Source organism: Callithrix jacchus, chromosome 13 (genome assembly GCF_049354715.1).
Source record: "Callithrix jacchus isolate 240 chromosome 13, calJac240_pri, whole genome shotgun sequence".
Classification (NCBI taxonomy): domain Eukaryota; kingdom Metazoa; phylum Chordata; class Mammalia; order Primates; family Cebidae; genus Callithrix; species Callithrix jacchus.
In genome coordinates this window covers 79,273,362-79,289,423 of record NC_133514.1, presented here as the reverse complement: position 1 = coordinate 79,289,423, position 16,062 = coordinate 79,273,362, and the positions used below count along the sequence as shown (strand labels likewise).

Here is a 16,062-nt window from a genome sequence, read left to right as displayed (position 1 = left end):
ACATCAGATGGGCAGGCCCAAGCTACTCAACATCTGACTTTCCCCTGACCACTGTAATTAGTTGAGGAATGATTGAGTCAGAGTAAAGTTAGAGATCTAATGCTAAGGGTTATTTCCTTTGATATTAACAAGGAAAAAATTAATGTAGGGGCTGTTTGCATTCCTCTTACAGCAATGAGGGAGGACAGCCTCAGGAGAAAGCTGCCATGTGGCCAGGCATTGTGGCTTGCCCCTATAATCCCAGCACTTTTTGGAGGCCAAGACAGAAGGATGGCTTGAGCCCAGGAGTTCGAGACCAACCTGGGCAGCATAGTGAGACCCTATCTCTATTTAAAATAGTAACGGCAGGGCACAGTGGCTCATGCCTGTAATCCCAGCACTGCCGAGGCACGTGGATCACCTGATGTCAGGAGTTTGAGACCAATCTGGCCAACATGGTGAAACCCCATCTCTAAAGTTTGCACAGTGGCAGTATCATAGCCAATGAGGTTTATCCGAGGCACAATTACTGCTAATTGAAAACTTTTCTCAATACCCCACCATGACAACTTGCAATATAGTAGGCATTGGCAATTTTTAACAGTCTCTACTGAGACTGAAAAAAAAAAAAAGAAACCCTATCTCTACTAAAAATACAAAAATTAGCCGGGTGTGATGATGTGTGCCTATAATCTCAGGTACTCAGGAGGCTGAGGCAGGAGAATCGCTTGAACCCTGGAGGCAGAGGTTGCAGTGAGCCAAGACCTCGCCACTGCACTCCAGCCTGGGCAACAAGAGCGAAACTCAGTGTGAAAAAATAACAAAAGAAGAAAGTTGCCATGGAAAGGGCAGAGCTGAGCAAACTAGAGGAAACAGAGCCCAGATCAAACTGCACCTGAAGCATATCCCACCACTGAACTTTTTTCAGTCATATGAACCAATAATTCTTTTTGTTTGAGATGAACTTCCTTACAATAGAAGGCATCTACCTGACACAGCATAAAACATACACATGAGGCCGGCGCGGTGGCTCAAGCCTGTAATCCCAGCACTTTGGGAGGCCAAGGCGGGTGGATCACGAGGTCAAGAGATCGAGACCATCCTGGTCAACATGGTAAAACCCCGTCTCTACTAAAAATGCAAAAAAATATAGCTGGGCACGGTGGCGTGTGCCTGTAATCCCAGCTACTCAGGATGCTGAGGCAGGAGAATTGACTGAACCCAGGAGGCGGAGGTTGTGGTGAGCCGAGGTCGCGCCATTGCACTCCAGTCTGGGTAACAAGACTGAAACTCCGTCTCAAAAAAAAAAAAAAAATACACATGAATAAAAGAAAGTGACAAATGCCATGAAAGAAAATTGTACTATGGAATTCGGTGAAAAAAAGAAAATTTGAAATGAGGGTTTTACAAAACGGTCTATGGAGGTGACATGAGCTAAGCTTTATTTAATCATAATAGTACCAGATGCAAATTACTGCTGTCTTATTATATCTCAGGCACCAAATTAGTGTTTCCCATACATTGGCTCATTTAATTCTCATGACAATCCTGCAAACTGGTTACCATTGTTCTCCTTTTCTTCCCAAATGAAGCGCCCCACTTCTCTGCTGAGCACATGGCCATCTGCAATAAATACTTAATTTCCCAGCTTCTCCCAATGCTAACTATGGCCACTACACTAAATTCTGGCTAAGGAGATTAAGCAAAATGGTATGGGACTTCCCCTTTGGAAGCAAAATATGTTAAATAGCATAAACTTCCACCAAGAAAATCCTCACCTTCCTCTTTTCAACACATTTACTCTGTACAGCCTTCACTGTATTGTCAATCTGTCAGATGGCTCTATGTTCCGACATGGTCAGAGTAGACCTCTGCTCACACTAGTCTTCACACTACTTCCTGTGTCATCCCTGTTAACCTCTCCCCACCCAACACCCAGGCTCCCAACTCTCTTGGCTGCCTCCAGCCCTCAGCTGGCACAACTGACATGCTGTTTCCAGCACACTCCTCTTCTTTTTGTGTCCTCACTGGGGGACATACATCCCCCATCTCATGACTTCAGCTATCACATACATTCAGATGATTCAGAACTCTATTTTTTAGCTTCTACATCTATCATTTTAAATGTCAGGAAATTACACTTTAAGTAAAGTCCTAAAAAGATGAATCTATGTACTTTTAAAGAATAAAAGAAATGATTGGTTGCAGCTCAAACCTACAACTGCCTGCCAAACTCTACAATGACTGGCATATACTAGAAAGGGGGGTCAAGACAGAGTTAGCATACTTGGTGTGGTATGCTTATTTATAGAAAATGTTAAAATAAAAATTAAGTAATCTAGGTTTCCTCTCTTGATTTTCTATATCTACTCTCTGAATAGGGCAATAAATAAGGAAAAGGCCCAAAGTGGGGCAAATGAAGTCCCAAAATAACACAAAATTGGGCGAACCCAGTCATGAAGAAAAAAACAGAGGTTCTTAAATCGGGACACACAGACGCAAGTCTATAGGTCTAGGAGTCTTTGAATGTCTGTACAAAGTTCTGGGTGTGTATGCATACGTTATATAACAAAGCAAAAGGTCCATAGCTTTCCTCGCATTTCAAAGTAGGACTCAAATAAAGCCTACTGCTACGTGACTTAAAAAATGAAACTCAGGCCAGACACAGTGGCTCACGATTGTAATCCCAGCATTCTGGGAGGCCGAGGTGAGCAGATCACCTGACATCAGGAGTTTGAGTCCACCCTGGCCAACGTGGCAAAATCCCATCTCTACCAAAAATACCAAAATTAGCCAGGCATGGTAGTGTGTGTCTCTAGTCCCACCTACTCAGGAGGCTGAGGCTAGAGAATCGCTTGAACCTGAGAGGTGGAGGTTGTGACAGAGCAAGACTCCATCTCAAGAAAAAAAAAACAAAAAGAAACTCATGAAGATAAAGATGATCTATTTACATAATAATATTTTAAGATACAAGTGACTGACAGCATATAGTTATTAAGTCAGTTACAGTCCATATTTATTGACTCTGTATATCTTCACAGTGTGATCTTCACCACAGCTTGCAAAGTATAACCACTTGGCACCTTCTGCTTCCTTCGGTTCAGCTTTTCCACTGCAATTCTTCCAGCATAATTTTCTGATAGCAAGTGTATGACTTTCGCTAAAACAAAGATAGAGAAATCATGAAGTGTTTTTCTAATTAATGGTATAAACAAAATTGGAAGTTAAAACCTGAAAATTAAAATGTACAGGTTTTAAAATACCATCATTAACATTTTAGCCATTTTATTTTAACCTGGAAAAAATTTTACTACTGTATTTACTTAAAACTGCAAGACTAAATTTTAATCCTACTCACTAGCCAATGACATCACCAAAAAGAGCAAGACAATGAATTTCTGTCAAATGTTGTTCAAAAAAATAAAAAATATTTTTATTTAAAAATAAATACCAAAAATACAAAAACACCAATAAATATTTTTATTTTATTAAAAAAATATATATATCTTTAAATGAATGTTTTAATGATCAATGGAATTTCACGAAACAGCTATTCAGGTTAGTCTTTCAGATAACATAACTAGATGTATTTCTAAAAATTTCAACTTTACAACATATTCTAGATTATTTTATTCTTTTTTTTTTTTTTTGAGATGGAGTCTCGCTCTGTAGCCCAGGCTGGAGGGCAGTGGCGCGATCTCGGCTCACTGTAACCTCCACCTCCCAGGTCCTGGTCCAAGCAATTCTCCTACCTCATCGTCCCAAGTAGCTGGGATTACAGGCACGAGCCATCATGCCCAGCTAATTTTTGTATTTTTTAGTAGAGACAGGGTTTCACCATATTGGCCAGTCTGGTATTGAACTCCTGACCTCATGATCCACCTGCCTCAGCCTCCCACAGTGCTGGGATTACAGGTGTGAGCCACCATGCCCAGCTAGATTATTTTATTCTTTTGACATCCCTGTGAGATAGATGGACTTACATTTTTACTACTGGGTAAAGAAAGACAATGAAAGATTTAACGTACTGCCCAATGAAAAAGTCTTGGTCTCTAGTGTGACCTCTAACTGCATGACCTTGGGAAAGACCATCATATTAACGCTCCCTGCCTCCCAACCCCCCTAGTCCTTTAAAAAGGCAGACCCAGAACATTACCAAAAATAGGTTAGTAACAAATCTCTATGAAAATACATCATCTATAAATTTAACCTGCAAATTAGCTTCCCAAACCAAAAAGGAATAAAGTGAAAAACTTAAGTAGGTTTTAGGGCAGTAAACACTGAAAACAATATTAAAGCACAGAAATTACACTTTCATTTACTGACAGTCCCTGTCACCAGATGCAGTCTCATGATAAAAAGGGGAAAATGAAATAATGAAACACATTTTAAGAATCAGTCCTCCAGAACCTATATAACAAGATGACTGCATGTGTGCCCTTACAAGTAGTCATTCTGGGAGGTTACAACAGTGCTGCAGTGCCTCAACTGTTTTCTGAAATTCTTCTAGAGAAAATGCTTCCATATTATGCAGACTATGACTTGAGTATGCTCAATGATAGCTCATCTTCCTTTGAGGATGAATTTGATTGTTGAAAGCACCTGGATGTAAGCTTTATAATAAATATAAATGGCAAGCTTAATAGATATAAATGGCAAGCTTTAAAAATGAGGAAATGATTGAAATAAGTAATACCATGAAAGGCATTATCATTTGTTTTCTTATGTCACTAGTAAGCTAGTTCTGAACACAATTACTATAGAGAAGTTCCAAGAATATTTTAAGTGACAGCAACATCGCTGGAATCTCAGCTATTATGGATTAAAGTGCTCTCATTTCATTAAAAGAATGATTTGAAGTAGTGACATCACTGAAATAAACATACATGGTTATTTCTTTCTAAGGGAATTACTTTGAGGAACAGTACTTGTTTGGCTATGTAACCTTTGAGATAGTGAGTTTCTTTTTTTTTTTTTGGTGATGTCCTTTAAATCCAGCATGTTAACATGTCACATTTATGGAGAAAGAGTTTTGCGAAGCAACCTAAAGGGTAGTTTTTGCATCTATTACCTTTGTAAATCTTATTACTAGCAAAAGCTTTCATTTGAAAGGTACCTGAAATTTGGTAACGGAAATATCAGCAATCCAAATAATATAATATGTTACAGTCACTTATTAGTTCCATCTTGCAAATCCTAAGTCACCAAAATGACCAAAGAAAAACACAACCCTTTCAAACAAAAAACTCAAATTCTATACATATTCCCTTCCTGCACTTTCTAAAAGGCTTCTCGACAGTGTCCCACACTGGGGTCATTGAAGAGGTCTTCACACCAGGTTAGAGGCGAAGTGAGCACTGTGGGCAGGCAAGGTGGAAGGCAAGGTTGCCTAGGAAGAGAGAAAATTTCAAATGCCTGAAGCATGGAATTTCAACAGATTTCTTCCCTCTTCAGCAAGCCAACAGCGCAAACTAGTTCAACTGCTAAACCCAGCACCAGAGAGGCAGGAGAGAAGCGGTGGGGGCATGGCAGAATCTCATTTTAATAAAATACAATTTTAATAAGCACTAACATGCTTGGCTGACATGGAGACAAGATCTGCTGGATGAAATATCTTACAAAAGACATGCTTACAAATCTTTCCCCATAAGCACTCATCCCCATCATATTGTCATTTGAAATTGTATTTTCAACAGTACAGATACATGAAGGTTGAAAAAGTCTAAGAAAATATAACACAGAATGATATTAGTAACTTTCTGAACGTTTAGACTTTTTTTTTTTGAGACAGGGTCTCACTCACCCAGGCTGAAGTGCAATGATGTGATCATGGCTTGCTATAGTCTCCACCCCCTGGGCTCAAGGGATCCTCCCACTTTAGCCTCCCAAGTAGCTGGGACCACAGTCATGTACCATCACACCTGGCTAATTTCTTTTATTGCTTGTAGAGACTGGGGGGTCTCACCATGTTGCCCAGGCTGGTCTCAAACTCTTGGGCTCAAGCAATCCTCCCATCTTGGCATCCCAAAGTGCTAGGATTATAGGCATGAGCCAACACACCCAGCCAGATTTAGACATTTTTAAAGAATAAAACGTGACAAGCATGGTGGCCTATGCCTGTAATTCTAGCATTTTGGGAGGCCAAGAGAGGAGGATTGCTTGACCCCAGGAGATGGAGACCAGCTTGCCCAACACAGTGAAACCTCATCTCTACTAAAAATACAAAAAAAATTAGCCAGGCATGGTGGTGCATGTCTATAATCCCAGCTATTTGGGAGGCTGAGGTGGGAAGACTGAGCCCGGGAGACAGAGGTTGCAGTGAGCTAAGATCTTGCCACTGCACTCCAGCCTAGGTGACATAGTGAGATCCTGTCTCTCACACATACAAAAAAGAATAAAACATGTAAAAGGGTAAATTAAAAGTGATCCCTGCTGTCTAGGTGGGTGGGATGGGAGGAGGTTATAAATAGCAGGTGGCAAAGGCATGAGGCCCAGGGCATGAGTCTTGCTATGCCTGAAAGCTCCACTACAGGATCTGAGATAAAGGGTTCAATCATAAGGATATGACTACCAAAGAGCAATCCAGAATATTTTTAAAAATCACAAACATTTTGAATCAAATTAAGAATCTACTACAGTCAAATTCTAAAACACACCATTATGAAAATCACTTTCATTTCAAATGGTTGTTTATAAAAACAGTATTATACAAGCAAGAAATCCAGTCAAGTAAACTTTTAAAAATCAAGTGCAATATAATAATATATGGTAATTTCAGATTACCACAAAACAAAGCGGTAGACACCATAAATAAAGATATATGGCCCTCTCCCGAAAATGTGGCATAAAATTTGCCACAAAAGATCCCAAAATTTCTAGCTAATCTGATGGAAACAAAAATAGGAAAGAAGTACCTTTGGCTTGTTTCTACACAGCGGATCCAGTCATTTATTTCTGGAACTTGATTAGTCTTTTTCCAGGTGTATAAGCAAATCTTTCCACACTCCAATCCTACTGCAACCACATATCTGTTTTTAAGGGAGGGGGACAACAGTGATTAATTTAGCATGAAGTTCTAGTATCTCCATCATTGCTCTAAAGTAGTTCTTCACAGTGTCTCAACTGTCTCTGCCTTACAAAAAACTGTTTGTAGGCATCAGCTCAGAACACACTGCACACAGATTTATCTGTGTCCTCTGCTGGCAAAGCCCACGAGCCAATGTTTCCCCAGCTGGCTGTAGGGACCCTTGTTCCACTGAAGATGCTTGTTAAAGAAAAAGTACTACAGTCCTGGATTTGGTGAAGTAAGAATCTTTGAGCCACATTCCTAACCTGTATTTTACATTCTGAATCATTAGGTTCTATCAATTTAAAAATTATTATGAGAAACATAAGCATTTTGTAAAAGACAGCAACTCAGGCCAGGCACAATGGCTCATGCCTGTAATCCTAGCACTTTGGGAGGCCAAGGCAGGTGGATCAGGAGTTCAAGACCAGCCTGGCCAACATGGTGAAACCTCATCTCTACTAAAAACACAAAAAAATTAGCCAGGCGTGGTGGCGCATGCCTGTAATCCCACATACTTGGGAGGCTGAGGCAGGAGAAAAAGCCAGTAACTCAGAAGCCAGGAGAATCCACAAATGAAATGACATGAGAGCTACATATTAAGACACCAAGTGGTCCTCTTAAAACTAAGCCCCACACAGAGACAGACCGTTGAGAAGGATGGAGCTCCGGGCAGATGCTGACAGCTGTCACAGCCCCACCCACGTCCAGGACTGAGGAGCAGGGGCCAATGTTGTGCTCAATACAGTCATCAGTGGAGTCGCACTCACCCCAGACAACCACCTAATATAGACAGATCACACACTGTAAAACCTTCCCTTTATGAGGTTTCTAGCAACGTATTACAGTTTCATTAGCAAAGATAAAACAAAGTATTTGCTCTAGTATTTTTAAAAATGCATCATTTACATTTTTGTGTGATGTGCCAGGACTTCAGAACATTTCAAGCATCACAAAGAAGGCACAGTGCAGCAGGCAGGCATCTCTGAGAGCTCACCTATGTAAGTGTGTTGGTCCAAAGACAAAGTGTCCCTGACCACAGACCAGACGGGGTGTCTAACATGACTTCTATACTCACAAATTGGTTCTGATCCAGTAGAGTCCCATCAGTAGGTTCACGCACCTCCCCAAGAGGCTACCACAAAATATCTGAGAACTAATCAGCTTTCTAGCTCTTCCTCTATACCGCCCATTGCTCAAAGAATCTACTCAGCTATGAGGAAAACCTGACCTGGATGATACCCCTCATAAGAAATGAGGCTTCCCTGGAACCTCATGCCTCAAGGATGTGTAGATAGTCACAAAGAAATGGAGAGTGGGCCAGGCATGGTGGCTCACTCCTATAATCCCAGCACGCCAGGAGGCTGAGACGGGTGGATTGCTTGAGGCCAGGAGTTCAAAACCAGCCTGGTCAACATGATGAAACCCTGTCTCTACTAAAAATACAAAAAATTAGCCAGGTGTGGTAGTGGGTGCCTGTAATCCCGCCTATTCAGGAGGCTGAGGCAGAAGAATCACTTGAACCCAGGAGGTGAGGGTTAAAGTGAGCCGAGATCACACCACTGCACTCCAGCCTGGGCAACAAGAGTAAAACTCCGTTTTAAAAACGAAAAGAAATGGAGAGAGAAGTGACGTGGACAACAGTAGCAAAATACAGAACCAGAGCAAGATTCTGAACAGAAGGCTTTGTCTAAGCACGCAGAAGTACATTTCAGAGAATGTCCAGTGAACGCTGCTTTGTCTGTTGGAGTCCTGACCTATCCTTGAGAGTAGCAGCTGCATCACGTTCTATAGGCATGTGATATGGTTTGGTTGTGTCCCCACCCAAATCTCATCTTGAATTGTAGTTTCCATAATCCCCACGTGTTGTGGGAGGAACCCAGTGGGAAATAAACTAATCATGGGGGTGGTTACCTCCATGCTGTTCTCATGATAGTAAGCGAGAGTTCTCAGGAAATCTAATTATTTTATAAGAGACTTTCCCCCTTTTGCTCAGCACTTCTTTCTCCCGCTGCCACATGAAGAAGGATGTTCTGCTTTACCTTCGGCCATGATTGAAAGTTTCCTGAGGCCTCCCCAGCCCTAAGGAACTGTGAGTCCATTAAACCTCTTTCCTTTATCAATTACCCAGTCTCTGGCAGTTCTTTATAGCAGCATGAAAACACACTAATAATAGCATGACTGTGGAGGACAGAAACAGTCCTGCTTCCTCAGCATTGAGCACAGAACAGGCATACCAATGCCAAGAAAGAAAGAATAGGTAAAGGAACAGAAGGGAGGTTCTGAGACGCAGTCTGCCATAGAGGCTGACATGTAGGTGTTAAGCCTGAGTGACACCCTGCCTGTGCTAGCCCTCCACTGCAGTGATCTGTACCATGTCTGTGACTAGAGAGGGAAGGGAGAGGAAAGGCACCACTAAACTGCCTCACCATCTCCTGTCTGTAGGAACAAAAGGATACTTTAAAGAGTATGAAAACAAAGGAAAGACCAGAAGGGAAGTGGACATTTCCCAGAGAAAAAGGGTGAAGGTCATGTTGGAGAACATATTCCAAGGCTGGGTGTAGAAACTCATGCCTGTAATTCCAACACTTTGGGAAGCCAAAGTGGGAGGACTGCTTGAGCCCAGGAGTTGGGGACCAGCCTGGGCAACATGGCAAGACCCATCTCTATACAATTAAAACATTAGCTGGGTATGGTGATGAGCACCTGTAGTCCCAGCTACTTGGGAGGCTGAGGCTGAGGTGGGAGAATCGCTTGGGCCCAGGAGGTCCAGGCTGCAGTGAGCCATGACTGTACCATTGCACCTGAGACCCTGTCTCAAAAAACAAACAAATAAACAAACAAACATATTTCTAGCTACTTTGTTCTGATTTTTTTAAAGCTTGGGTCAGTCATACTCCACCCACTTCTGGAACCAAATAAAAAGGTAATAATCATTCATTATAGACAAATGTTAAATTCATAAAAGTATGAAAACTAGAAATAATTTTTCCCTTATTCCCCTATCTCCCTTGCTCCCCTCTCGGTTTCTTGGTCTTGATTATCATTTCATTTATTACTGCTCTTCCACTGAGACCATTTGAGGAAGGTCATATGTCTGAAAGGTCTTCTCTTCATATTTTTGACAATTCAGAGAAATTTATTTATAGAATTTAACAAGAAAAGTCCTTTTTTATATGTACACGTATGAAAAACTGAAAGGAATACATAAGCTGATTTTTAAAAGCTATTAACAGAAAGGCAAGATTATGCATTTTTTATTCAAACATACCTATAAAAATATTATTTTATATTTGAAAAAATAATGTTTTAAAATAATTACCTTTTTGTCTCGACTCCCAGTGAAGAAATACTTGCTATCAGGACTCCAGTCACAAGACCAAATAATTCTACTATGCACAGAAGTAACTTTGTTGGTGAAGGCAAAAAGAGTAAACACTGGCTCTGAAAGAAATATGTATACACTATTCACAAAGCAGAGAGAGCTCGGTTTTTATCTGTTAGAAGTGATGCTTAAATGCCCTATACACCATGTGACTTAATAGTCAACTTATATGCGCTGACTTTTGCAGTAGACTGAAGCCTCAACTAATCTTCACCAGAAGGCTGTGGACATACAGTTATTTTTCTAGTAGGGGATGCTTTTGTACTCTCTGGTCACTCTCTAGTGACTGACGACAAACATCTTCCAAACACTCAAATGAAGTTCAACTTACACCTATAGAAGAAGCCTGAAGCTATTGAGCCTTGCTCAAAGTAGGCAGATTTGCATATTAGGCTATAGAAAAAAGAAGAATGCACCACTTAAATAATGTTTTAAAGAAAGAAATCTTAAGAAAATATTTTCCTTGTAAGATTTAAGTGTAAGGCAACTTCTAGCCCTTATATGGACTAAACCTCAAACACATAACTGTTGGCCAGGCATGGTGGTTCACGCCTGTAATCCCTGCTCTTTGGGAGGCAAACATGGTAGATCACCTGAGGTCAGGAGTTTGAGACCAGCCTGGCCAACATGATGAAACCCAGTCTCTACAAAAAATACAAAAAATTAGCCAGGCATGGTAGCAGGTGCCTGTAATCTCAGCTACTCAGGAGGCTGAGGCAGAAGAATCAACTGAACCTGGGAGGCAGGTGTTGCAGTGAGCTGAGATTGTGCCACTGCTCTTCAGCCTTGGCAACAAGAGCAAAATTCTGTCTCAAAGGAAAAACAACAAAAAACAAGTAACTGTTTATGAGAAGTGAATAAGTATGTAGCTATTACTTCATAATCCATAAAGATATAACAAATTAATACATGTTATCAATATAATTTTTTGTGGGAGGGAACAAAGTCTCACTCTAACATCCAGGCTGGAGTGCAGTAGGGGGCTCTCGGCTCACTGCAACCACTGTCTTTCGGGTTCATGCAATCCTCCTGTCTCAGCCTCCCACATAGCCGGGATTACATGCATACACCACCAGGTCCGGCTAATTTTTGCATTATTTTAGTAGAGATGGGGTTTTACCATATTGGCCAGGTTGATCTCGAACCTGCCTTCAAAAGATTCACCTGCCTCCACCTCCCAAAGTGGTTAGATTACAGGTGTGAGCTACTGCACCTATCCAACTTTAATTTACTTTTTATTTTTTTGAGATGGAGTCCTGCTCTGTCACCCAGGCTGGAGTGCAATGGCACCATCTTGGCTCACTGAAACCTCTGCCTCAAGGGTTGAAAACAATTCTCCTGCCTCAGCCTCCTGAGTAGGAGGAATTACATGTGCACGCCACCATGCCCAGCTAGTTTTTTTTTATTTTTAGTAGAGATGGGGTTTCACAATGTTGGCTGGGCTGGTCTTGAACACTTGACCTCAGGTGATCCACCACACCTGGCTGACTTTAGCTTTTTAAACAGTAAATGCTGCATGTTAGGGAAAGATTAGTGATGCAAAAGCAAACAGTCAGTTCTAAAACATACTGCTGAGTATATACTTCACAGTCCCTGGTGTTCTCTAAAAAATGAGAAACAAAGACTAGAAATATCACAAAATCAAGTTGTATACAAGTGTTATCAATGGAAAAATTAAAAACAGGATTAAACAACACAAATATACTTTAAACACTCTCTAGAACTTATCCACCAAAAGAAATGGGAAATAGAAATAGGCCACTGCCCCAACTACACAAAGGTTTTTAGTCTTTTTTTTTTGGTTTATGCCAGGTTGAGTAGAATGTGGGTAGGTGGGCTAACAACTTGCTCAGGAGTCATGTTGTCTAGATGGATGCCCAATATGCCCTTCTCAATGAAGGAAGTGACAGAAGAGGGTAGGAAGAAGCTAAGGATAATGTTTTCCTTTACATTTCATAATTTAAAATATTACTATATTCATAAAATAGTTCAGAGAGAAGAAAGAAACCACTCAACCATGAGTTTTCTTAGCTGTATCTTCATTATTCCTGTCCCATAAAATCCTAGCTCAGGATATACCATCCATTAGGTTTTGTGGTAGCATTCATCACCATTTGCAAAACTTAACTTCCTACATACAGATGTTTATGTTTCTTAAACTGAGATATCTGAACACATGCCATCTTGACTACATAATCACAAGTAGATCAACCCAAACAGAGATCAACTCCATTTAAATCTTGCAGGGAAGGTCAAGTTTTCATCAGTTATCCAAGAACTTTGGAAAGCTTCAAAGACATGAGACTCTACCCTTCACCCTGTTAACTTTCGCTTAACCAACAGCTGCTTAATGTACATAAAATGGACATAACTGTTTCACTAATAACTTTCCCAATCAGAAACTGTTTTACCGAACTCAGGTGAGATTGTATCCTGCTTTTTCCACAATGACCAGGTTCGATCTCTGGAAACAGCTAGTAAGAACTTGTCATTAGGTGAGAAGGCCATCTGCGTGACTGTCAAACTGTGGAAAACTAAATTCTGCACCTGTTTCCAAGATGTAGTGTTCCAAAGAATGATAGCTGCATGCTCTTTCTTAGCTGCCTATGGAACAGAGATAAAACAATGAAGCTAATAAGTAAAAATAAACTGAAGAGAAAACATTTTAAAGACAATATTGCTTCTATCAGTATATTGTATTTATCTGTTTGAATTTTTTTAAAAATCCCTAGGAGACAACATACTACAACCATTTCTAATGTCTGGCAAAAATCAGGGAAGACTAAAATTAGAAAAAATAAATTAGAAATAAATTAGAAAAAATAAATCATCAGAAACTAATATAATCATGTTTCCTTTTTTTTTTCTTCTTCTTTTCACTGTAGCTCTCAGATCTTAAAAACTTCTTGCAAGACCAAAACTGTGACATGGAAGGGGAAAAAATGAAATGAAAAACTGTGACATGGAGGGGAAAAAAACAGTATTCCAAAATAAAGCGTTCACTTTAAAAAAGATCATTCCTGAAAGAAATGAGGGATCCAAATGAATGATAGGTATATTGCCTTCATATATCAAAATACTCAGTACTGTAAAAATTGTCCCCAAATTGATCTACAGAATCAATGCAATCTCCATTAAAATTCCTGCAGTATTTCTGTAGAAACTGTCAAGCTGAATCTAAAGTGCAAAGTAAAGGACAATCTACTACAGCCAAAATAACGCTATACTCCCTAATTTCAAGATGTATTATTAAAACACTACGGTTACTAAGAAAGTATGGTACTGGCATCATATTAAAAAAGTTCAATAGAACAGAATAAAGTCTAGGGAACAGACCCACACATATGAACAACTGACTTTTGACAAAAGGACTAAACAGTGATGAAGGGGATAGTCTTTTCAAAAAATGATGCTGAAACTGGTATCCACAATAAAAGAAAATCAGTGTTCATCTATATGCATGACAAATACAAAAATTAATTTGAAAATATCATAGGTCTAAAGGCAAAAGTTAAAAATCCATAAAACTCCTAGAACAAAATACAGCAGAAAAATCCTTGTGACCTTGAGTTAGACTAAGATTAGATACAAGAAAGACACAGCCTAATTAAAAAAAAAACTAACAATCTGAACATCACCAAAACATAAAACTTCTGTTATTTGAAGTCACTGTTAGGAGAATGAAAAGCCACTGAGAAAAAAATATTTACACAAGCACATCTGATAAAGTTGTATCCAGGGTATATAAAGATCTTTTCAGTGTCCATCAATGGATAACTAGATTTTTAAAATGTGGTGTGTATACACATACACCCCCTCCTCCATGAATTACTCAGCCATAAAAAATAATGAAATCATGTCTTCTGCAGCAAAATGGATGAAACTAGAAGCCATTCTCTTAAGCAAAATGATTCAGAAGCAGAAAGCCAAAAACCAGTCATCCTTGCTTAAAAGCAGGACTAAACAATGGGTATACATGGACATAAAAACATGGAATAATAGTAACTACTCTATCATGACAAAAAGCAGACTAGTGGTTTCCTAGGGATGGAGGCAAGAGGGGGAAGAGAGAGGTAGAAAAGAGGAATTGCCAAAGAGCATAGAAAAGTTTGGGGGTTGATGATATATTCAGTATCTTGATTGTAATGATGATTTTATAGGCATAAACATGTCAAAACTTATCAAATTGTTCACATTAAGCATACAATTTATAGTATGCTAATGACCCTAAATAAAGCTGTTAAAAAATGTTTGAGGATGCACATCTTGCTGTGAGTCAACTTGAAAAGGGAAAAAAAAAATAATTACAGGATTGACAGTACCCTAAACTAGAAACAAATTATCTGCTCAGTAGAAGCCCAGGCATTTGAACTACTAAATTCCATTTTTCCGAAAGGTTATTTCCTATAAGAGAAGGAAGTCTTCTCAGTACCAATTCAAAGAATAAACAAGTGGGGTGGGGGTGGATGTAGAGGAAGCACAGCAGTATTTCTGATGATGCCTCTTAGTGCAGATCAGTGGCATAAATCCACAGTAAAAGCAAGGACACAAGCCAATGCAGGTGGGCAGCTCTTAACATCATATTTAAAACAAGTAAATAAATTTCAGAAAATCTAAGAGGAATGTATGGGTTTCAGACCCTTCAGACAATCTTCCATAATTACTATATCATTCCATAGGATATGGACAAATACTGAATGATGAATTCAAGATCATCCTTCTAGGTAAATGCAAAAGTCATCTGCCTTAGGTCAGTGCCAAGAGTGTCCTCAAAAAAAAAGTCTGATGGACACTCCAGGTTTCCTCTTCTCATTTCCCTGTGTACTTCTTCCCTGTGTCTCTAGGATTCTGATTATTCAAAATTTTTCACATTTTTGGGCATCATTTTGAGATATCCTTTTTTTTTTAATACAGAGTCTCACTCTGTGATTCTCATGTCTCAGCCTCCTGAGTAGATGGTATTGCAGGTGTCACTCTGAGACATCTGATTAAATCACTTTTAGCAGTGGGACACAGATAAGCTCAAAATGTGCAGTTGAAACAGACTTAAAATGCAACCATGGCTGGGTGCAGTGGCTCACGCCTATAATCCCAGTACTTTGGGAGGCTGAGGCGGGTGGATCATGAGGTCAGGAGTTCAAGACCAGCCTGGCCAAAATGGTGGAACCTTGACTCCACTAAAATACAAAAAATAGTAGCCAGGCGTGGTGGTATGCACCTGTAGTCCCAGCTACTCAGGAGGCTGAGGTAGGGAATCACTTGAACCCGAGAAGCAGGGATTGCAGTGAGCTGAGATCGTGCCACTGTACTCCAGCCTGGCAGTAGAGTGAGACTCCGTCTCAAAACAAAAACAAACAACCATAAGCTTTCAAACAGACAGAAGGGAAAGAGACATTGAGAAAGATTCAAAAAAGCAAGCACTAATGGCCTTTCACGTAGAGTTCTGCCTAAATCATTACCAAACTTGCAGGAACCTGATGACCCAAATAACCTGTGACCAAGCAGAGTCAAAAGTAAAATTCCCTACCTTACAAGCCGAGGCAAGCAGAGTCTTTGAATTGTTACAAGTAACACAAAATATTTCATAACCATGCCCATATCTAAAATTTAAAAAGAAAAAAATGTATTCTGT

At 39.9% G+C, this 16,062-nt stretch overlaps 1 protein-coding gene and 1 non-coding gene across 8 annotated transcripts in view; one reads left to right on the top strand and one right to left on the bottom strand.

Moving 5' to 3' along the window:
• The first annotated feature begins 454 nt into the window (after window positions 1-454).
• Window positions 455-595, top strand: LOC118147127 (U4 spliceosomal RNA). Its single transcript, XR_004733279.1, has one exon. It is a non-coding gene; the product is annotated as a U4 spliceosomal RNA (small nuclear RNA).
• A 2,311-nt stretch (window positions 596-2,906) lies between these two features.
• Window positions 2,907-16,062, bottom strand: part of ELP2 (elongator acetyltransferase complex subunit 2) — a 46,824-nt gene continuing 33,668 nt past the window's right edge. For 6 of the 7 annotated variants that reach the window (XM_035270891.3, XM_054244139.2, XM_054244138.2 and 3 more), the window contains 6 exons: window positions 15,958-16,030; window positions 12,842-13,034; window positions 10,368-10,489; window positions 7,695-7,828; window positions 6,894-7,007; window positions 2,907-3,139 (listed from right to left, as the gene is read on the bottom strand). In XM_035270891.3, coding sequence (XP_035126782.3) covers window positions 2,983-3,139; window positions 6,894-7,007; window positions 7,695-7,828; window positions 10,368-10,489; window positions 12,842-13,034; window positions 15,958-16,030 — 793 coding nt within the window. In that variant the 3' untranslated portion in view covers window positions 2,907-2,982. The remainder of the gene's footprint in view (window positions 3,140-6,893; window positions 7,008-7,694; window positions 7,829-10,367; window positions 10,490-12,841; window positions 13,035-15,957; window positions 16,031-16,062) is intronic. The other variant, XR_008476048.2, reaches the window with a different exon arrangement.